The sequence below is a fragment of the Dendrobates tinctorius genome, unplaced genomic scaffold (assembly GCF_039654945.1).
Source record: "Dendrobates tinctorius isolate UK_male_01 unplaced genomic scaffold, ASM3965494v1 ptg000165l, whole genome shotgun sequence".
Lineage (NCBI taxonomy): Eukaryota > Metazoa > Chordata > Amphibia > Anura > Dendrobatidae > Dendrobates > Dendrobates tinctorius.
In genome coordinates, this window is record NW_027361832.1 from 1487636 (window position 1) to 1510706 (window position 23071).

The 23071-nt window shown below is 47.0% G+C and overlaps 2 protein-coding genes across 8 annotated transcripts in view; one reads left to right on the plus strand and one right to left on the minus strand.

Annotated features, from left to right (window-relative positions):
* INTS8 (integrator complex subunit 8) overlaps window positions 1-18619 on the minus strand; it is a 131354-nt gene extending 112735 nt beyond the window's left edge. The window contains exons 1-10 of one of the 3 annotated variants that reach the window (XM_073550408.1): window positions 18485-18619; window positions 13159-13347; window positions 11530-11704; window positions 11086-11226; window positions 3999-4070; window positions 3573-3624; window positions 1742-1924; window positions 1408-1515; window positions 1163-1315; window positions 530-630 (exon numbers count right to left, since the gene is read on the minus strand). In XM_073550408.1, coding sequence (XP_073406509.1) covers window positions 530-630; window positions 1163-1315; window positions 1408-1515; window positions 1742-1924; window positions 3573-3624; window positions 3999-4070; window positions 11086-11226; window positions 11530-11704; window positions 13159-13333 — 1160 coding nt within the window. In that variant the 5' untranslated portion in view covers window positions 13334-13347; window positions 18485-18619. Of the gene's footprint in view, window positions 1-529; window positions 631-1162; window positions 1316-1407; window positions 1516-1741; window positions 1925-3572; window positions 3625-3998; window positions 4071-11085; window positions 11227-11529; window positions 11705-13158; window positions 13348-18399 lie in introns of all 3 variants that reach the window. The other 2 variants (XM_073550407.1, XM_073550409.1) reach the window with 2 other exon arrangements.
* NDUFAF6 (NADH:ubiquinone oxidoreductase complex assembly factor 6) overlaps window positions 18576-23071 on the plus strand; it is a 316703-nt gene continuing 312207 nt past the window's right edge. For 3 of the 5 annotated variants that reach the window (XR_012220969.1, XR_012220968.1, XR_012220970.1), the window contains exons 1-2: window positions 18582-18784; window positions 20394-20493. Coding sequence is in view for 2 of the 5 variants with exons in the window: in XM_073550412.1 (XP_073406513.1) it covers window positions 18675-18784; window positions 20394-20493 (210 nt within the window). In the remaining 3 variants the exon portion in view is untranslated. Of the gene's footprint in view, window positions 18831-20393; window positions 20494-23071 lie in introns of all 5 variants that reach the window. The other 2 variants (XM_073550412.1, XM_073550414.1) reach the window with 2 other exon arrangements.

Genomic DNA, 23071 nt, shown 5'->3' on the forward strand with positions numbered 1-23071 from the left:
AACCTACCGGCACCCAGCTGGATTCAGCGCAAGCAAGAAGTGGCGATGTCACCATGGTGGTGGCACTGTTATCTCTGCTTATGTTCCACAATCAACAAGATCACTGTGGCTCATGATTAGCTGCAGTGGTCAAGTGACTGAGTTGCATTTTTTATGATGCGTTAATCAAGTCACCTGTCTAATGCAGCCAATCACAGGCCGCAGCAATCCTGTTGATTGTGGAACGTTAGCAGAGATAACAGTGCCACCACCAAGCACGATACAGAGAAGCCTCAGCTCCATATCATCCTCGCACCTATTGTTTTCCAGATAAATATAGTGAAACCTTTTTGTTGTTTTATTAGTATTTGATTATTCTGGGCCTACTTACACATCGAAAGCATACTAGGCTAACTGGTTCATATGAAACGGACACATGCATTTGGGTCAACCAAAGAAAATTATGTGATTGCTCAGTCGTCCTTGCAGTATGAGTGCATTTGTCCCTCTTCTGTATCGAGCTTCAATCACAGAAGACATATGCACCTACCCTTGCTGCACTTTCTGGAAGAGCTCCCTCAGCACGGACTGTCTGAACTGGTCTGGTAAATTACCATTGAAATTATCATCATAGAAGATCTTCAATATTCCCTTTAGAAAAAAAAAAAAAAAAAAAAATAATATATACATATGTAATGCACAGAAATCAGGAAAAAGACTAGAATTACATCTAGCAAATTTCCTTACGACTTGCATAAAGCAAATCTACTGTGAGACACATAGGGCATATCCACACATGACACAAATCTGAGATTGTCCCATTGCTCTGAATAAGACCTGCCGTCATTTTATGTACCAGCTGCAGAAACAACCATGTTTGTAAGTAGGTGCTGGATTTTTCTTTTCTTGAAGTTTAAGTCCTGTGCATTTTTTTATTTTCATTGTGCATTTTTTTTCTTTTAATATTTGCATTGTTATAAATCTTCCCCATTGTGTACAACCCACCAGTATGTACCCATTGTGAATTAAGCATCACACTACTAAATAAGTAATTCATAACTTGCATGTTAGTGCCATTTTAACTACTTAACAAAAAAACAAAACAACTAAGAGGTCAGCTGCTCAGATGAATGACAGTCCAGAGAGCCACCGATTTATCTCATAAATGATGACCCCAAGATACCTGGTAGTTTCCAGTCTTCATGAACTTATGAATCTGACCGTACGTGGATGACTGCACAGCAGCCACATTGGAAGGTGCAAGAACGCTGCAAGCCTGGCAATAACCGGCCAGTCTGTTCTCATCAATGGAGCAGTGAGTGGAAACTTCTCCAATCTGTGAAGCAGGGAAATGGATATCAGACCAGGCCCATGACAAAATGTCACTATGGAGAATTGCATTTTACAGTGTGGAAAAACTAGAACTACCTTTGCATTCAGCTGTTTGGTGTTAAAAAAATGGTCTCTGGCTTTTTCATAATTCACTGGATTTGTAGGTCCTTGTTGGAAGTAAAAAGCTCCAAGATCATAGCAGACCTAAAGAATGGGATGAAAACCATAATGAATAGTAGACATTTTTTTCTAACGATGAAGGGAAAAAGCCACTGACATTTAGGAAAATGTTCCTCGGACATGTGTTGCATGTATGCCGACTGCTATAAACTGTTAGACGTCTATCAGATAAAAATAAAATATCCCAGGAAGTTCACAGTAATATTCTGCAAACCTAAAAAAGCACCATGAAGTGCGAGGTCATCAGTACCTGGCACTGGACTTCATCAGAACTGATCATCAGCCCAGCGGTAGAATTCTCAGTTTCACCATTCACAACACCAGGCTCAGCTGCCAGTAGGTCCAGAGTTCTCATAGTGTGAATGTAGAAGGCTTTCTTTAGTTTAATGGCTTCCTCCAGCACAGTGATCGAGTCCTTGGCTTGTTCCTTCAGCTGCAGAGACAAGGAGGGTTCATAATTTTTTTTATTTTTTTTTTTAAATAAGATCTATTTTATTGAACAAACAAACCATGGTTACATACACTTTCCAATGCTGACAGCACATATCAGATACAACATATATATCAAGTCCATACAGAATTATTAGGTTATACCTTTTCCATGTAACCAATTTACCCTCCCTCCCCTCACCTTACCAGAGAATCTCCTCCCTATGGCCATACACTCCCATATTCCATCACGTTTGAGCATTAGTATGTTACCACTAGAAATTGCTACCGTAGAAAAATTCTATCAGCTGATCAGATGGTAATCCTGGAGAATCCAGCCATGGTCCCCATATCCCTTCATACTTGCGCATCACGTTTCATATACACTCCTTTCTCCAACCAGATATTATTGTTTATCCTCCCCTTCAACTCCCTGATATTCAGGGGTCGTGCGTCCAAGCAATGGAATTCTATAAAGTTTTCTTGCTTGGAATAAAACTCTGCCAATGCCTATAGCCAGGTGAGACTCCGGGTCAGTGCCATCCTCCAGTAGCCCCAGCACACATACACGAGGATCTACTGCGAGTTGTATCCCAAATAGTTTATCCACCAGAGAACCCCAGTATGGGCCTGTCTTTGGACATTCCCAAAACATATGCAATAAATGAGCTTCCCCACACTCATCTAGGGCATTTTGCATGTGTTCGCACTCCAATCTTATGTAGCAAGCTGGGGGTCCTGTAGACTCTGTGAATCTGGTAGATATGGGAAAGTCTCTGGGCTTCGCACAGTGACAACCTAGGAACATTTGCTAGAATCTCCTCCCATTGCTCCCTTGTTATAGGGCCCACCTCCGACACCCACCTAGAGAACACCTTTATAGGGGGCTTCTCCAACTGGTTTATTATCATGTTTATATATAGTGGATATCATACCCTTTTTGTGGGTTGCAGAAGTTATATCTATTAGGGGATGATGCTGTATCCTCAGATCTGTGTTTCCCTGTGTAGCAAGGGCATTGTCTGTTTTGGAGGGTTCATAATTTAGTTATAGAGAAGCAGATATCCTAAAATCAAGAAACACAATGCAGGCAGTAGCAAAAAGCTACAGATATACGAATGAAACATGATAATCTACAAACTCGTAAGTCAATCTTCTATTACAAGGGATGTCCATTTATTTATTTTTTTCCCTTAAATGCAAGTATTTGTAGCTAAAAATCATAGTTACAATCTCCTTGTATTACAGCACGCTGACCTATGGATCCTCAGTTATATGGGTATCCCCAAGTACCAACTCCGGTGCTCCCATTAATGAATGGGACGGCAGTGCGCATGATTCGCCAACACTCACACTTCAGGGTTTGGTGGGCTCCTGCGGTTGGAAAGTTGCCCCATCTCGTGGACAGCAGATCATTTTCAAATTTGAGAATACTGAGCGAGTTAAAATCATGAACAGATTCTCTCTTTATCGTTTACTGTAATGCATCAGTGCAGGTAAAAATGTCTCCAGTACCCGAGGCCTGCGATATCCCGTGCCCACTACAAGCAGCGAGAACCTGGGATGGGACTGCAGTGCCCTCTGCTGGTAATAATATGCAAACACCGCATTCTGATCAAAGCAGTGGTATCGCGGAGCAGTGATGCACCTACCACTTTCAGTATATTTTCAGTCAGCTCCTTTTCTTGTTGCATTTGATTCATTCTGCCAAAATATACAAAAAATTTAAGTTATAAGTCAAGCAATAAATATACTGGGGAACTGCATATTACATGAAAATTGGGAGGATTTCCAGACATATAATTCAAACAGAAGAACCACAACATTAGGAAGTATACTGTACTCGATGCCTCTTTTTGAGAATGGAGAAAACAAATAGAGGGAAAGAAAAAAAAAAAAAAAGGGTTAAGAAAAAAAGACCTCTGCCTATGGGCGCCTATAGGCATGGTTGCAGTCATGCTGCAATCATTGTGTAAATGTGACCCAATTGCTTTGTGGCTTTATAAGTGGCCACCAGACATTCCCTCACCATAAAACCATAGATCATAGGCTAAGCAAAGAGATCAGCTCTGACTTACACATTGGGCTGCAGTGGACCTTGCTTAATTGGCTTCACAGGAAAGCTGCTCTGCACAATGGTCCTGATCGCCCTGTTGAAGAGAAAATGTCTGAAGATATCAAGTCAGGTAAAGCCAGTGCAGCCAACACACATTACAGTTTTAGGCTAATGTCATAACACTTATCTGGAAATCTTACAATAATTATAGTGAAAATACATTGGTGTGTGAATATAGAAAGCAAAATAAACACACACTGAGGTATCATTCTGGTTCATATTGGGTCATCCAAAAAACAGCACACATGGTCGGGGAAGTCCATGCGAGAGAACTTCCTTAAAGTGAACACAGAAAATTAATCGGATGACATTTTTATGGAATTTCCTTTTTTTTTTCCATGTGAAGCAGAAACTCTATGAATTACAGCGTAAGCTGGCAAGCGATAAGGCAGAGGACACTACAGGGAAAAGATATGGTCAGATATGGCTTCCTTCCTCTAGCAATCACAAGAAGGAGAATTAGAGAATCGTGATGAGCGAATGTGCTTGGATGCTGAGTGTTTTCAGCGTGCTCGAAAAGGAGATTTTTGTGTACTCACCGTAAAATCTCTCTTAGCCTCTAATTGGGGGACACAGAACCATGGGTGTTATGCTGCTGTCCACTAGGAGGAGACACTATGCATAATCTGAAAAAGATTAACTATGGCTCCTCCTCTGCAGTATACACCCCTGGACGGCGTTAGCCTTCTCCAGTTTTGTGCAAAAGCATTAGGAGGAATATAACAGAAAACAACATAACCATGCCTGTAAGAAGGCCACTATGTACGAGCTCAAAGAACAATATGAGAACTCAACCGTAACAACGGCCCGTGAGGGCAACAGGGTGGGAGCTGTGTCCCCCAAATAGAGGCTAAGAGAAAGATTTTACGGTGAGTACACAAAAATCTCCTTTACTCTGTCGCCTCATTGGGGGACACAGAACCATGGGACGTCCCAAAGCAGTCCATGGGTGGGAAGCAATGGACGAATATTGTGCAGACAGGACCCAAAACATGGGGCACCGCCGCCTGCAGAACCCGTCTACCCAGGCTCGCGTCCGCTGAGGACTGGGTATGAACTCTGTAGTGTTTGGTAAAAGTGTGCAGGCTAGTCCAAATGGCCGCCTTACACACTTGTTGAGCCGAAGCCTGGTGCCGAATGGCCCAGGAGGTCCCTACCGCCCGCGTAGAGTGTGCCGTGATACCGGCCAGAAGAGGAGAATTGTTAATGCAGTAAGCCTCTTGTATGGTGGATTTGATCCACCTGGCGAGGTTAGCTTTGGAAGCCGCCAGACCCTGGCGGACGCCTTCCGGAAGAAGGAAAAGGGAATCAGACTTCCGGAAGGGGGCAGTCCTAGACACGTATATACGCAATGCTCTGACGAGGTCAAGCGTATGAACCGGAACCGGGCAAAGGGATGGCAGTGAAATTTCCTCATTGAGGTGGAAGTTGGACACAACCTTCGGAAGGAAGGATGGGACCGTACGGAGAACTACCTTGTCTTGGTGAAAAGCCAGGAAGGGCCGTCTGCAGGAGAGTGCCGACAATTCAGACACCCTGTGTAGCGAGGTGATTGCCACCAGAAAGACCACCTTCTGGGATAGAAGGCGAAGTGGGACTTCCCTAAGGGGTTCGAAGGGAGGTCCCTGCAATGCTATCAGGACCAGGTTGAGGTCCCACGTTTCAAGTGGCCGTCTGTAGGGGGGAACCAATCGGGAAAACCCCTGATGAAAAGTCCTTACTTGCGGCTTTGTTAGCAATGAGTCTTTGAAAAAGAACTGAGAGCGCTGACACGATTGGAGAAAACCAAGCACTTTGGGGAGAGAATAAGGGAGTGGGATCTGGTCGCAAGATTCGCACCAGGTAAAGAATGCTCTCCAGGTACGGTAATAAATCTTGGCAGAGGCTGGCTTCCGTTCCCTGATCATGGTTCCAATGATGTCCGGTGAGAGCCCTGCCTGGGTTAGGACCCAGGTCTCAAGGGCCACCCCGTCAAATTGAGAGCCCCTGAATTCTGTTGGAAGAATGGGCCTTGTGACAGAAGATCGGGACAGTCGGGGAGACACCAGGGGGCGTCTGCTGTAAGTTGTACGATGTCGGCGCACCATGTACGTCTGGGCCAGTCTGGCGCGATTAGGATGGTTGGAACTCCTTGTTTGATCTTCCTCACCACTCTGGATATCAGGGGGAGAGGTGGAAAAATGTACAGAAGCTGGAACTGGGTCCAGTTCTGAACCAGAGCATCTGCTCCGAGCGACCGCGGATCGTGTGTTCTGGCCATGAAGCTGGAGACATTGGCAATGAAATGGGATGCCATTAGGTCCATGTCCAGGGTCCCCCAGCGATGGCAGATCTGGCGAAAAATTTTCGGGATGGAGAGACCACTCTCCCGAGTCCATTCCTTGTCTGCTGAGGAAGTCGGCTTCCCAGTTGTCCATACCCGGAATGTGGACCGCAGAAAGTACCGACCCCATCTCTTCCGCCCAGTGGAGGATGTGTGTCACTTCTCTCATCGCCTGGGTACTGCGTATCCCGCCTGGGTGGTTCACATATGCCACAGCCGTGGCATTGTCCGACTGTACTCTGATACGAGAGGCTGCCAGTAAGTGACGAAAGGCTCTCAACGCCAGGAGGATGGCATGAATTTCCAGGATGTTGATGGGCATATTTGCCTCCACTGGTGACCACTTGCCCTGTGATGCAAGTGCACCGCACCCCAATCCGTCAGACTCGCGTCGGTGGTCAGGACCTTCCATTGACCTGTGAGAAAGGATTTCCCTTCGCGAGTGAGGTTGGCTTGAGCCACCAGAGCAGGGACCTCCTGGCTGACGATGTTAGCTGGAACTCCCTGTCGAGGGAAAAAGGATTCCTGTTCCAGGACTTGAGAATGGCTAGTTGAAGAGGCCTGAGGTGAAACTGGGCAAATGGGACCGCTTCCATTGCTGCCACCATCCTGCCGAGGACTCTCATGGCAAACCGGAGATCGAGGGGGCTGCGAAGAAGGATGCGGACTCCTAGACGGAGAGCCAGTGCCTTGTCCTTGGGAAGGAGCACCAGACCCCTGGAGGTGTCGAATAGCATCCCCAGGAAGGACAGAGACTGACTCACAGTAGTCGACGACTTTTGTAGGTTGACTAACCAGCCCAGGCGACTCAGAGTGTCGATTGTGATTGAGACGCTGAGCTCGTAGTCCTTGAAGGTGGAAGCCTTGATGAGGAGATCGTCCAGGTATAGAACGACTACTATGCCTCTGGAGTGTAGAACATCCATGGTGGCTGCCATGATCTTGGTAAACGTTCTGGGAGACACGAACTGGTAGTGGTCCTGGTTGATTGCGAACCTGAGAAATCTTTGATGGGCGGGAGCAATCGATATATGCAGGTATGCTTCTTGTATGTCTATGGAGGCGAGATATTCTCCCTGCTCCATGGATGCAATGATGGACCGAAGGGAATCCATGCGAAAATGACGAACCCGTACATATTTGTTGAGTTGTTTTAGGTCCAATATGGGCCGTACGCTGCCTCCTTTCTTGGGGACTACGAACAGATTGGAGTAGAACCCTCGGAAGTGCTCGGCCGCGGGAACCGGTACTATGACTCCTGCTTGAAGAAGGGAGGAAACCACTTGGTGAAAGGCACGAGCCTTGGCTGGCGGTTTTGGGGGAACAGAGAGGAAGAACCGGTTCGGTGGGTTGGAAGTGAACTCTATCTTGTAACCGGAAGACACTATTTCCCTGACCCACTTGTCTTCTGTAATAGGCAGCCAGACTTGCTGAAAGAGCAAAAGTCGTCCGCCTATGGGTGGAGTGTCTTCCGGAGTTCATGAGTCATGAGGAGGAGAAAGTCTGAGGTTTTCCTCCTTTGGGCTTTGACTGGCCTGCTTTTGGCTGCCTGGTCTTGTCCGGCCTTTGCGTCAACCGTGAGTTGTCCCTGCGTGGGGAATGGTTACGATTTTGTGATTTTGTGCTGGGCGCGAGACGGACCAGCCCGAAGAATTCCGAAAGGATCGTAATCGTGTTTGGTTACACTTTTTGTAAGTGCGTTTAGGTTTTAGTTGAGAGAGAGAGAGGAACTCTTATCCCCGGTGGCGTTGGATTTCATTGTGTCCAACTTTTCACCGAAAAGCCGCCCACTGAGGTACGGGAGGTGCGTGAGGGACTTCTTTGAGGTCGCGTCCGCTTTCCATTCCCGCAGCAAGAGAATACGCCGAATCGTAATGGCGTTTGATGCTATCCCCGCTACACCCCTTGCTGAATCCAGAGCTGCATGAAGCATGTAATCTGCTACAACTGCTATTTGAACCGCTTGGTCCGATAGCTCAGGGGTTGGTGCTTGGAGGCCATCTTGTAATTTTTTGGCCCAAGCCAGAATGGCCTTGGCAGCCCAAACTGAAGCGAACGCAGGAGCCAGGGAGGCCCCTGCAGCCTCAAAAATTGAACGAGCCATGCGTTCTACCTGCCAGTCTGCTGCGTACCTGAGGGTTGAGCTATCTGACAGAGAGAGGAGGGTCTGTGCTGCTAGTCTAGAGACTGGGGGGTCCACTTCGGGTGGATCGGTGCATTCCTTGGTGTCCTTCTGCGGGAAGGGGTACCTTGCCTCCAAATATTTGCGATTGGAGAATTTCTTCTCAGGCTGTGAGAACTGCTTGTTAAGGATCGCCTTAAATTATGGGTGATTAGAGAAGACCTTAGGCGGCTTTAGAACACCTTCAAAGGAAATCTTGTGCTCTGGAGCCTCCAGGGGCGGATCAGAAATATCCAGCATCCGATGGACGGAAGAGATTACGTCTTCGACTAGCGCTGTATTGCTAGGGGGAATTGGGATCAGGGACCCCTCCGGTTTGTTGTCTGAGGCGGAGTCACAGATGCCTTCCGAATCTTGTGTATCGCTGAGGCGGAGGTCTTCTGTGGTCGGGGGATCGCTGTGGAGATCTGCGTTGTCTGTCTCTGGTAGGGGACAGTCTAGGTGACCTGGAACTACGGTGTCTCTACCTAGAGGGGGATGACCGTGTGCTATGGGATGACGCAGATGAACGCGACCTGTGGGTCCGCTTACGTCTGGATGTGGCCGGGACGTCATGTCGAGTTCTCCCTTTGCTGGGTAATGTTCATAGCCGAGGCATGACCCTACAAAGCCTGAAGCAATGTGGAGGTTAGGTTATCTATAGACTGCATCATAGATTGCGACATCTGAGTTGCCCGTTTCGGCGTGGTAATAGACACCGAAGCATTGGTAGGGGCTTCTTGGGGTTCTGACCCAGTGATACAGTCCCGGCAGTGCGGGTACGTGCTGCCACTGGGGAGAGTGGTTTTGCAGGCTGTGCAGAATGCATAAAAGCAGTCCTGCCTGGTTCTCTTGGACCTTGAGCCCAGCATAGTGCACAGAGTGCAGAAGGGCTGGCTATGCAGAGGAACCTATAGGGGAGCCTTATAGGGAATATGGATTCACAGCCGAGTAAAAAAAACCCAGCTGTCATCTTACCCCACCAGTGTGCCCCTAGGTCTAGCGCCGAAGATCCACAGTCCTGTGCCCCCCGGAGACTGGTTGGCCTGGTCCTGCAGCAGAAATGGCCGCCGAGAAGAAGAGGAAAGGGAAGAAGGGGGTGGAGAGCTGAAAAAGCGCAGCAGAGCTGTGAAAAAACCCGCCCTTTCTGTCTCGATCTGCCCCTTCTATGACACTGTAGAGTGTCATATTTGTCATCCGGGGGGCGGAGAGGAGGCAGCGGCTTCAGCTAGGCCGAAGCCGCGGCCTAAATTAGATGCCTGATGCCCAGAAAGGCTCCAGGACAGCGCGAAAGCCTGGGGGGGGTTGGGGGGGTGGGATCTGAACCGGACTCCCCCAGATCTAAAGGCAGGATAGCGGTGGGGCTATAAGCGGAAGGGGGGCCCTGTGAGGGGTCCCTCTGAGGCATCATAGAGCTGGTGCTGCCGCAGAGACAGGGGCGCAGGGAGCCCTGTGTCTCTATTGTGCCATGCCTGCCTGCACTCCCCCCCCCAGCCCCGACAGGAGCCCGCAGCTGGGCTGGGGTCCCTGGATGCAGCCGCAGTGTGCTGGTCTATGCTGCTGGGAGCTGCAGAGTGCTGCCTGTACAGACCCTACCTGAGGCGTCTCAACCTAATGCCCCCAGAGGGGGATTAAGGGGGGTGCTGCTGTCACCATCAGGGGGCTTTATCTTCGCCTCAACCCGAAAACCAAAAGGAATTGGGGGAGGGGGGGGTCTCGACTTCGAACCAGCACCCGAAGGACTGGGGAAGGAGCGACATGGGGAATAGCCATCTCGACCTCAACTGGGCACCCCGTAATAGGGGACCGAGGAAGGAGCCATGCCGGGAGTTTCACAGGAGACCCACTTTTCTTCATCTGTAATCCCGTTGGAAAAAAACGGAGTGAAAAAGAATAAAAATTTTAGGTGTGCCTCCTATGCGACACTAAGCAGAAACTGGAGAAGGCTAACGCTGTCCAGGGGTGTATACTGCAGAGGAGGAGCCATAGTTAATCTTTTTCAGATTATGCATAGTGTCGCCTCATAGTGGACAGCAGCATAACACCCATGGTTCTGCGTCCCCCAATGAGGCGACAGAGTAAAATATGTTCTAGTCCCCACGGCTGCATGTCTCGCAGCTGTTAGGCAATCTTAGCATGTGTTGCAGCTGTCGAACAGCCGTGAGACATGCAGCCTCAGGGACTTGAACATAGTACTCAAGCATGCTGAAGACACATCAATTAGTGCCTCAGCATGTTCGCTCATCACTATCCGAGACGTCTACAAGACACAAACTCTTTGAGTCACAGGTTGAATATGTTTGGGCTATTGTAAAGCCCAATAAGAAGTGCCCCGTGTGGGATATGTCCATTTACACGTTGCAGCCACTTTATGTTTTTACAAAGAAACTCGCACCACACCCGTGATTTCCAGTAAACAAGTGCTGATCAATTTATATATTGACAATTGATGTTCATTAACAGGTCAAAATGTGCCATCTAGATGGATTATTACTTGTACAAGACATCACCACTTCAGCTTCGCCACAAGAAAGGGAAGAGGACGGATGGTATAATGCTCCTTACCATCTGTTGTACAACATGACCGCCATGGCTGTGGTTGGAGGCAGGCTTGTGAGGTCCAGGTCTACGTGCTTGGTTCCAGGTGGTACTTTACTGATGCAGAGTAACTCGTTCAGCAGCATATTAAGGACAGGAACAGATAAACTAGTACATAAAGAAAGGACAAAAAGAGAGAAACCTTAACCATGCCATGAGATGCATTATACGTAATAAGTCTAAATATTCCATAACAATATCAGGCAGGTTTCACAAGTCTGGCATGCAAGGTCCAAATCTGGGGGTCGCCAGACCTGAACTGAAAAGGATTTATGAAGCTGTTGCATTCATGTTAGGGTTCAGGTGAGGAAACCCATGGCCAGTATGAAAATCAAGGTCAGACACCTGTGAATTGCAGACATGTGAAACCAGCCTAGGTGCACAGAGCATAATTCCTGCATGTATACCTACCATTTCTCAAGCACATCTAAATCCCATTTTAAGTGAGCGGCCACTTTTAGAGCCAGAAGCTTGAGGGTCCGATTCCTCTTGTTGTCAGTGGGAGGTTGCACCTGATTCTGCTCATTCACAGTCGGCTTGGAAGCCTGCTCCAGAAACTGGATAATCAGCTGGACAGGAGGAGGATCTGATGGGAACATAAAACAGGTGAATAAGAGGCCAGGGCAGGTTCACACAGAAAACAGCCAGGTCCCCGAGAGGGTATTTCAAGGTCAGTATATGGACCTGCAATGCCCGTTGGTGCTCAGACCCGAGCTTTCGTCTTTATAGGTAGACAAATGAGGCTATAAGCTTGAGTCAGGAGAGCCACCATCAGTCTGGGCATTGAGGTCCGTGAAATATGCCTGGGTGAACTCAGCCTTATGTCCTGTTTATTTTTTTTTTTAAGGGTGTGCCAAAAGTACTATGAAATAACCCCACACATTTTTCTTTGACGATAATCAAGTAAATGATTACAACATAGTGGCTGAGAAAAGTTTTGACACATAAGCAATTAATCTATCTTTAGCCATGAGGGATTTGTTGCAGCTTTTAGCAGTGGATTGTGCAAAACAGTACATGTAAAATTGGCTCTTTAAATCCACAAAAACATGTAGAGATTTCTTTTAAATTTGCAGCATTTCTATTTTATCAATTTATGATTCAAAAAAGTGAAATCTGCAAAACGACTTCTTTCTTGACATTTGAGAAAAACGGTCTGGTTATGTTAATCAAAAAAAATCTGATCAGAGTGGAATCAGTTTTTCTTGGAGGTGAAGGGAAAAAAAACAAAAAACAAAAAAACAATTCTCCTATCAGTGTGAAAATCAGACTACACTCAAAATGTCATCCGAATATGGTCCAATGTTTTCCATAGCCTTGCATTGTCGATTTTGACCCAACACTCAGATCAAAATAAGACATTTCAACAATTTTTGGTCCTCAGACCAATTGATGCAAGGGAAAAAAAAGACAGATATTTGCACAACCCCATAGAATAACATGGGTACAGGCACTACCTGTCAAAACCACAGATAGCACTTGATTTAAATGGTCGTATGCATGAGTCCTAAAATAAATTACAGCAAACCCAAGCAACAGCTAACACATTTTTCAGAATACTTGCAAGTCTGTGGTGTAAAATTTTCTAAGGATTGAATATCTTGAGCATATCTTGTGTGTTATAATCAATGTTCTAGATTTAGTTGCATGAGTAATACAGATGAGCAAAAAGATTTGCAGAACCCTAATCCAGCAGCCACGCTATTAGTCAGTAGTTGCTGGAACACGGCCCTGCGATCCTCCTACTACTTGCTGATATCCCTGGTGCCTCTTCCGAGTAGAAGGCCCTACAGTGTCATAATGCTGCAGTGCTACCCACACATGATGTCGTATCGAGCCTACTAATCAGGAAAGGTGACAATAATGTAGTACTCCTAGGGGGCCAGGCCGGTGACCATGAACTCTCTTCATAGCTGCTAGACCAGGCTCTTGCACAACATTTTGCAGTGTTGTATCAATTAGTGTTTGCTTTAGGAAAAATTTCTGGAAAATGTTTGCTTTTTATGGAGAACTGTAGTAAAAGGAATCACATATGAATACCTGGAGAATGCTTCTCAAGATGAGACTCCAGCAAAGAAACATCCAGCAAGAATTCAAACCAGGACGTTTGTGGCGGGGTGCACGGACGGCTGGAAGTGGCTGCCTCCCTGTCTGCTGCCTCGGCACTCATCTTCTTTGCCAGCTGCTTTTCGCTTGCTGCATTTTTCTTTTTCATTTGGTCTGTAGTACCTAGTAAGAAACAGAAGTTTTAAGCACAGATCAAACACTGCACTGCCAAATAAGGTCTGCTGTTCTCTCAGATAATAAGAGCTGTGTTCAGCCACTTAAAGGGAACCTTCCACCATGAAAATACAGGCTCCATCTTGTAGAGCAGAGCAGCTTGATATACTGCACAATTTTGGGAGAAAATGATGGATGCACGTCGCCGAAAAGCGCGTTGGGACAGTGCCACCATCACTTGAGCTCTGGTAGGTTTCAAAATGTATTATTTCATGTAACTGTAGTTCAGTAGTGGTAGCTAATTACATTGTAGCAGCGTACTTGGCTCATATTATGGGCTTGGTGACTATACTTAGTGTGTATGTATTTGCTTTAGATAACTTATGATTTCTTGGTCAGTACTGTGCTGCCCACTATATATGTGTGAGACTTCAGTACTCATTGGTTATTTTTCTTAATGTTCCTACCTACCATTTGATGGTGCCACTTATTGTGTTTTGGGCTCATCAACATGCACTATTGGCACTTTTAATGTAGGCTTGCTATGGTTTTAATGTATCAATAAAGATTTATTATTTTTTGTTCAGATTACACTTTTTTGTATGTTCTTACAGGTACCATGTTGTAGAGCAGAGCAGATTGATATACAGTACAATGTTGGGAGAAAAGATTCAGAACAACTTGTATTTTAATCATTTAATCCTCTAGTCTGAGATTTTCGGTCTAGTGGGCAGACCTATCAGTGACTGACAGTTATCTCTGGATACATTCTTATATAAAGAAAGTTAAACTCTATAACCAACAGCATAAACCCAGTCTGTTGTAATAGTTTCCTTCATGATTAGATTTCAATCCTTTGCATTAAACTCGGAGTATATTCATAATATTCACCATAGTGAGTAAAGATCACAGACTTCGGTGCCACCAGTCCAATTCCTCCAGGCAACAGCAGATATGTGGAAGCAGAGACGATGTCTGCAGATCCGAGGTCTGCACTTGCGGTGATGTTTCGGGGGTACACCCCCTTCCTCCAGCACCTTGAGGGCATGCCCCCGAAACGACACGGCAGGTGCAGACCTCGGATCATCAGACAGCGCCTCTGCTTCTACATGCCTGCTTTGCTTGGAGCATATAGACTGTTTGCACCAAAGTCTGTGTCCTTAATTCACTGTAGTGAATATGGTGAATATTGACTAGGAATACAATCTGAGGTTACTGTAAGATTGAAATATGGTCATAAAAGGAAACTATAAACAGACTGGATGTGGTTTATGTCATTTATTATACGATTTAGACTTTAAAACAGCGGAGAGGAACGACTGCACATAAGGCACATGTGGCATAAGGCCACACTATCAGTATTTGTAAGCCAAAACCAGGAGTGGGTGATAAATGCAGAAGTGGTGACGTGTTTCGATTATACTTTTCCTCGGATTGTCCCTCACCTGGTTTTGGCGTACAAATAATGTAAAAGACTGAACATGTGAATGTGGTCTTAGTCTGTATATGAGAACAGAATTTGGTAATTTTGTTGCACTGTTTATAGAAAGAAAGCTGTCAGTCACTGATCGGACCACTCACAGGACCAAAGATTCCACAAGGAGCAGAAGTAAGTGATTAAACCATGAGTTATACTGAATCTTTTCTCATAAAGCTATATCGCAATCCGCTCAGCTCCATGAAGCATACTGGACTGCCTTTTCACGGTGAGTTTCCCTTTAAGCGCAACTGTCAATCTCAGACAGCAGCAATTAAGCGGAACGATCACATCAAGCCCATTTCCTCAACGTGATCATGGTGTACTGATGGGTTGCTAAAGCAGCTGGGGGGGGCCTTACAGATGGCACCTGTCGCCATCATCTCTGTAATCCTATGGAGCCCAGCCACAGAACAAAGTACAACTCACTGAAGAGTGAGCATTGCGGAAATAAAAAAAATAATATACCGCAGCACTCTAAGTGCTAACATGAATACACACAGACATATGAGAGATTAAATCATCCCCCTCTTCATTGTTGAAAATAAAAATGTCATCACTGTGTCCATAAATTTACAATCTATGATAATAGATAACAGAATGGTTTTTAACAGGGAAAAATGCAAAGTACTACATCTGGGCAATAAAAATGAAAAAAGCATATACAGAATGGGAGGAATAGGCCTAAGCAACAGCACATGTGAAAAAGATTTGGGTATACTAATAGATCACAGACTGAATGAGTCAACAGTGTGATGCAGCAGCAAAAAAGGCAAATGCAATTCTAGGATGTATTAACAGAAGCATACAGTCTAGATCATGTGAAGTCATTATTTCCCTCTACTCCTCTTTGGTCAGACCTCATCTGGAATATTGTGTCCAGTTTTGGGCACCACATTTTAAAAAAGACATCAACAAACTGGAGCAAGTTCAGAAAAGAGCAACCAGAATGGTGACCGGTCTGCAAACCCTGTCTTATGAGGAAAGGTTGCAGGATTTGGGATTGTTTAGTTTGCAAAAGAGAAGACTGAGAGGAGACTTAATAGCTGTCTACAAATATCTCAAGGGCTGTCACATTGTAGAAGGATCAACTTTATTCTCATTTGCACAAGGAAAGACTAGAAGCAATGGGATGAAACTGAATGGGAGGAGACACAGATTAGATATTAGAAAAAACTTTTTGAGTGATCAATGAGTGGAACAAGCTGCCACAAGAAGTGGTGAGTTCTCCTTCAATGGAAGTCTTCAAACAGAGGCTGGACAGACATCTGACTGGGATGATTTAGCGAATCCTGCTTTGAGCAGGGGGTTGGACCAGATGGCCCAGGAGGTCCCTTCCAACTCTACAATTCTATTTAACCTGTATGGCAATTATCAAAGTGAAAAAATATCAAATTGCCATCTTTTCACTTGTCCCCCCACCCCCCACAACTTATAAAAAAAAAAAAAAAAAAAAAATGCAACAAAGAGCCTTCAATACATCACATGTACTCAAAAGGGTAGGAATAAAAACCATCAGATCACCGCACACAAAACAGCTCCAGCGATGAGACAAAAATATGGACACGAGTCATTTGGTGAAACCAGAACCGGAGACGTCACCGCCATACTGAGCCAGAGAATCCCACTAAAATATACAGCGCTGTGCAGGACCGGAGACGCTAGCGCCGTACTGAGCCGGAGAATCCCACTAAAATATACAGCGCTGTGCAGGACCGGAGACGTCTCCGCCGTACTGAGCTGGAGAATCCCACTAAAATATACAGCGCTGTGCAGGACCGGAGACGTCACCGCCATACTGAGCCAGAGAATCCCACTAAAATATACAGCGCTGTGCAGGACCGGAGCAGCCAGCGCCGTACTGAGCCGGAGAATCCCACTAAAATATACAGCGCTGTGCAGGACCGGAGCAGCCAGCGCCGTACTGAGCCGGAGAATCCCACTAAAATATACAGCGCTGTGCAGGACCAGAGCCGCCAGCGCCGTACTGAGCCGGAGAATCCCACTAAAATATACAGCGCGCTGTGCAGGACCGGAGACGTCAGCGCCGTACTGAGCCGGAGAATCCCACTAAAATATACAGCGCGCTGTGCAGGACCGGAGACGTCAGCGCCGTACTGAGCCGGAGAATCCCACTAAAATATACAGCGCGCTGTGCAGGACCGGAGACGTCAGCGCCGTACTGAGCCGGAGAATCCCACTAAAATATACAGCGCGCTGTGCAGGACCGGAGACGTCAGCGCCGTACTGAGCCGGAGAATCCAACTAAAATATACAGCGCTGTGCAGGACCGGAGACGTCACCGCCGTACTGAGCCGGAGAATCCCACTAAAATATACAGCGCTGTCGAGGACCGGAGACGTCACCGCCATACTGAGCCAGAGAATCCCACTAAAATATACAGCGCTGTGCAGGACCGGAGCAGCCAGCGCCGTACTGAGCCGGAGAATCCCACTAAAATATACAGCGCTGTGCAGGACTGGAGCCGCCAGCGCCGTACTGAGCCGGAGAATCCCACTAAAATATACAGCGCTGTGCAGGACCGGAGCAGCCAGCGCCGTACTGAGCCGGAGAATCCCACTAAAATATACAGCGCTGTGCAGGACCGGAGCAGCCAGCGCCGTACTGAGCCGGAGAATCCCACTAAAATATACAGCGCTGTGCAGGACCAGAGCCGCCAGCGCCGTACTGAGCCGGAGAATCCCACTAAAATATACAGCGCGCTGTGCAGGACCGGAGACGTCAGCGCCGTACTGAGCCGGAGAATCCCACTAAAATATACAGCGCGCTGTGCAGGACCGGAGACGTCAGCGCCGTACTGAGCCGGAGAATCCCACTAAAATATACAGCGCGCTGTGCAGGACCGGAGACGTCACCGCCGTACTGAGCCGGAGAATCCCACTAAAATATACAGCGCGCTGTGCAGGACCGGAGACGTCACCGCCGTACTGAGCCGGAGAATCCCACTAAAATATACAGCGCTGTGCAGGACCGGAGCCGCCAGCGCCGTACTGAGCCGGAGAATCCCACTAAAATATACAGCGCTGTGCAGGACCGGAGCAGCCAGCGCCGTACTGAGCCGGAGAATCCCACTAAAATATACAGCGCGCTGTGCAGGACCGGAGACGTCAGCGCCGTACTGAGCCGGAGAATCAGGTCACTTTTACTGGAAAATAAACGAGAAAAAAACTGTGGCGTTGCGCTTCAATTAACCATGTCACCGCATTTGGAAACTTTTTTCCCCCCATTTTTCAGTACATTCTCTGATAAAATGAATATTGCCCTTCAGAACAATGACTCATTCCACAAAAAAAACAAAAAACATCACAAGTCCTCAAAACAACTATGTGCATGGAAACCTAAAAAGTTACATCTCTTGGAATAAAAGAGAAAAAAAAAGTAGATAAATTGCGAAAAAATAAAAGTGACCCCAGGAGGATGGGGTTAAAAGCTGAGGCCGCTCACAACACCGGAGCCGTGACTACACTCAGGCTGACAACCAGCAAACACACGACAGGCAGGAAATGAGCCGCCGCGGTGTCAGCCCCGGAAAATGAATGGGAAATAATCATTTGTGAACGCACACGCAGAAATAAAGTTGCAGACTCGCCACACAGGCGCCGGCCGCTCCCACACACCTCCGCTCCTCACTCTCCGCCGACCACTCACCTTCTACCGACGATATACAGGAATTATCAGCTGCGGTATAAACCTGCCCGGCGCCTGTCCGACGACGTCACCACCAGCGCTCACGTGATCACAACACCGGCGCGGGCCGATGACGTTGTGATTCCAAGTTCTAAACTTTTCCGCCAATAGGTGGTGAGGATCGGGCCACGCCCCCGGGGGTGACATTGTCATGGCTCTCAGAGCCGCACTGCGCTCCCGTTCACACCTGATTCCATGCAGCTGCCGGGGCAAGAGCGGACGGGCTGCGGCATCTGCTGCCTACTGTGCGGAGCTGGTCAGGTACAGTGATGACGCTGTGTACAGGGCTGTGCGCCGACATACTGCCGTGAGTTCATTCATTGTCACCTCCCTCTGTATAAACCAGCAGACTTGCAGTCCCCATGTACAACCTAGCAGGTCCCGGTGTTGGCTTACATTTCTGCCTTACTTAGAGGGGTTGTCCATTATCACAGATTACTGCTCCACAGAGACAAGAGCGCTGCCACTGATCCGGTATTTATCATTACATCAGCGCTGCAGCCCATCGCAGAGCGCAGCCCGTCGCAGAGCGCGGCCCATCGCAGAGCGCGGCCCATCGCAGAGCGCGGCCCATCGCAGAGCTCGGCCCATCGCAGAGCTCGGCCCATCACAGCGCTGCAGCCCATCGCAGAGCGCGGCCCATCGCAGAGCTCGGCCCATCACAGCGCTGCAGCCCATCGCAGAGCGCAGCCCGTCGCAGTGCGCGGCCCATCGCAGAGCGCGGCCCATCGCAGAGCGCGGCCCATCGCAGAGCTCGGCCCATCGCAGAGCGCAGCCCATCGTGCCGTTTACATCAGCCGCTTAGCTTAGTGACTGGCTGCAGGGCTGTCAACCTGGTGTCATTGCTGCAGCCGATCAACAAATACCAGAGCAGTGACGAGAGGCAGCGTTGGATCACCGGAGGGCTTTTAGACGCTCCCTGAACCCTTGGGGCAGTAATCTGTCACGGGCGACAACCCTATTAAAGAGGCTCTGTCACCAGATTTCACAATACAAACTGCGCATGTCACTAAGTAGATCTCTTAGACCTGATGAGGCCGGTTTACTTACTCTGATAACCCACGCCATTACGGCTCTATAATCTTTTAGGAATGTTGAATTCTCCACCTCTGGAGTCTGACAGCCCTTCAGTGTCCCTCCTCCCTGCTGAGACCTCCCCCTGCTCTGTATAAGCTGCAGCTGTCAGCCTGGGTGTATGTGGATGGAGCCTGAAGCTATTTCATTCTATAGCTGGACTGTATATCAGGATTAGGGTGCAGGCAACCGCAATGCTCAGACTGGCTGGCGACTGACCCAACCCGACCCGATTTTTACGGCTTCATGTATTTCTATGCACCCGGGTCGGGAGAGGCTGCTGCCAGTCTGATTTATACAGCCATCTGACTGCGTCCCTATTCTGACATAGATTTTAAAAGTAAGTACACTAATCCCATCAGGTCTAAGACATCTATGTAATAATGGATGTAGGTTGCCTGCAGTGTTATCAGTGCCTTTCACCTCCTGATGCAGAAGTGAGCAACCTTTTTAAGGAGGCCATATACATTAACCCATTCATGACTTGGCTGTTTTTGCTCTTTTTTTTTCCTCTTCCTTCTTTCAAGATCCATCTTCTTTTTTGTTTTTCCTTTTGACGCAGCCTTTGCCGGTTGTGATTTTGAAGGACGCCCTTTGTTTTACCATACATTGTGTTGTAAAAAAAAAATTCTGAGATTTTTTTTTCCCTTAAAATGTTGAAATTGAATTGTGCACCCCAGTGTGGACAGCGACCGATGTTCCTGGTTACCTTCTGTGCAGCGACACCACATATACGTCACTGGAATATATTCATCATTGCATCTTTAATAATTCCTTTTCTTTTCTGATTTCTCAGGAAGCGGGATTATGAAGGATTTCTCTGCACGCTGCTCCTGCCGGGTGAATCCCAGAGTTCAGGATTTGCACTACGAGCCTTCAATATAGAACTGTCCCAGGCAGGTGTTCTAGTGTCAGTGCTCATACCCTTGCTGCAGATGACTGACCTGCAGGGGGCGTTATTATTATTATTGGGCGTTGGATCACAGCCAGTGACATGATAGATCGTACTGACTCCATTGACTTCTGATGACGTCTATCAGCATTTGTCACGGAGTGCAGAGAACGCTAGCAGGGGTGGCCATGTCATTGGTGCAAAATGTGAGGCTGCTCAGGGTTCCAGGAGGTAAGGGGCCCATTTCTGCCTCCAAAGCAGGCACAATTTTGCATTTGTAGAGGCTCTTGGGCTGCAAAAGGCTCATTTAGTGCTTTTGCACAGGGGTCCTTTTCTGTCTGTATCCATCAGTGGCTGTTTGCTGTGTTATTATCATTCATCAGATGTGATCACATCTACGATAATTAGCACATGCTGTTCTAGAGTTAGTCACAGGGGGTCCAAGCACCACGAGGAGCATCTGTTGCTCTGTAAGACCTAATTTAGCAATTAATTTCATGAACAGAAATCGATTGGTGGTAACTAGTGATGCGCGAACGTACTCTGATAAGGTATTAGCCGATCATGCTCGAGTGGTAGAGTGTCTTCGGTGCGCTCAAATACTATGTTTGACTGCCCATGTCACCTGGTTGTCTAGCGGCTGTTCAACAGCTACAACACATGCAGGCATTACCTAACAGACAGGGAATCCCTGCATGTGTTGTGGCTGTTGAACAGCAGCGAGACATATAGGACTCGAACATAGTATTAGAGCTCTGAAGGCACTCTACCACACGAGCATGCTTGGATAACACCTTATCCGAGCACGTTCGCTCATCGCTAGTGGTCACTTAGAAAGCCCCCCCGGCTCTTGCAGGGCATAATCCATTTTCAATTGTTAAATATGCTGTTGGACCGCACTCATTAGTAAAGGGGAAAAGTCATTAAAGTAATGAAATGTTGGACTTGATGTCACCTCTGGGTTATCTTGTCAGTGATGGTCTTGACCCTGGTGCAAATTTTCGAAATGCTAAGACTTTCTTGGAGCTGTCAAAAGTTACTTGTCCTGGGCGCAAAAAACAAATGTGGCTCCTGAACCACTTGTTTGGGACAGTGCATTTATTTTGATAAGGGGACAACCTTCAAGAAGGGATGCTGTCAGCCGTTTCATGCTGCCCAAACCCTGGGCAGTATAAATCAGAGCCGGGCTGCGTGATTGCAGTCAGGTTTGGTTTCCTCTGAAAGGCTGCGGCAAGTCCGATGGCGTCCCCGGCGGCTTCGACTGGCACTGCTCCAGGTGATTGACAGGTCTCAACCGATGTGTAGACATGGGAGATACATTTGGGGTAGGGAAAAGCCTCACCAGACTAGTCCCATTTATTCGTGCAATCCCCGGCTGGCTCTTTAAACTATGTTTTCTCTGAAGCGTCGGAGCTTTTCATAGTAAAACATACTCTCCATCAATTGTAGATTCAAGATCTGATACTTGCTGCCCATAGTTCAGGCAGAATGAATATAATGTCAGGTTTCTTTTTAATGTAAACCCGCTGGTCATACAAAACATTTAGCATTTAAAGAAAACCTATCACTTCTGAAAACACAAAGATGACAATAAATTAAATTCTAAGACATTTTTTTTTCGAGTACATGTAACTAGCTAATCAGGTGATTCCTCTCTGTTAAAGGGACGTGGGTTGTCCTTGTATACTACTAGACCAGATAAAGGAGGAAGATACAGCTGCATCCTATATAGGGTTAATCTGAAACTGGAGGATATGGCTGTTTCTAAAGGCGCAATCTGCTAGAGGGGGTAGTAGCTGCTTGTAAAGGGTAGGAACCTATGTTACACTGCTTCCTACAGTGGGTACGGAAAGTATTCAGACCCCTTTAAATTTTTACTCTTTGTTTCATTGCATCCATTTGGTAAATTCAAAAAAGCGCACTTTTTTTCTCATTAATGTACACTCTGCACCCCATCTTGACTGAAAAAAAACAAACGTAGAATTTTTTGCAAATTTATTAAAAAAGAAAGACTGAAATATCACATGGTCATAAGTATTCAGACCCTTTGCTCAGACACTCATTTAAGTCACATGCTGTCCATTTCCTTGTGATCCTCCTTGAGATGGTTCTACTCCTTCATTGGAGTCCAGCTGTGTTTAAGTAAACTGATAGGACTTGATTTGTAAAGGCGCACACCTGTCTATATAAGACCTCACAGCTCACAGTGCATGTCAGACCAAATGAGAATCATGAGGTCAAAGGAACTGGCCAAGGAGCTCAGAGACAGTCATGATTAATGGAGCTTAGTCTCCAGAAGCGCGTCAATATCACCACTTGTCTTGCACTGTGCTGAAGATTTTATCCTCTATGTAAGAAGTTTTGATGAATAAAATTTGGCTTTCACTAATTTGTTGAGCTGGGCGCTTTTCTTTTGGATGAAAACCTCTTCCAGAGCCCTGACCTAAACCCAATTGAGCATCTCTGGAGAGACCTGAAAATGTCTGTCCTCCAACGTTCACCATCCAACCTGACGGAACTGGAGAGGATCTGCAAGGAAGAATGGCAGAGGATCCCCAAATCCAGGTGTGAAAAACTTGTTG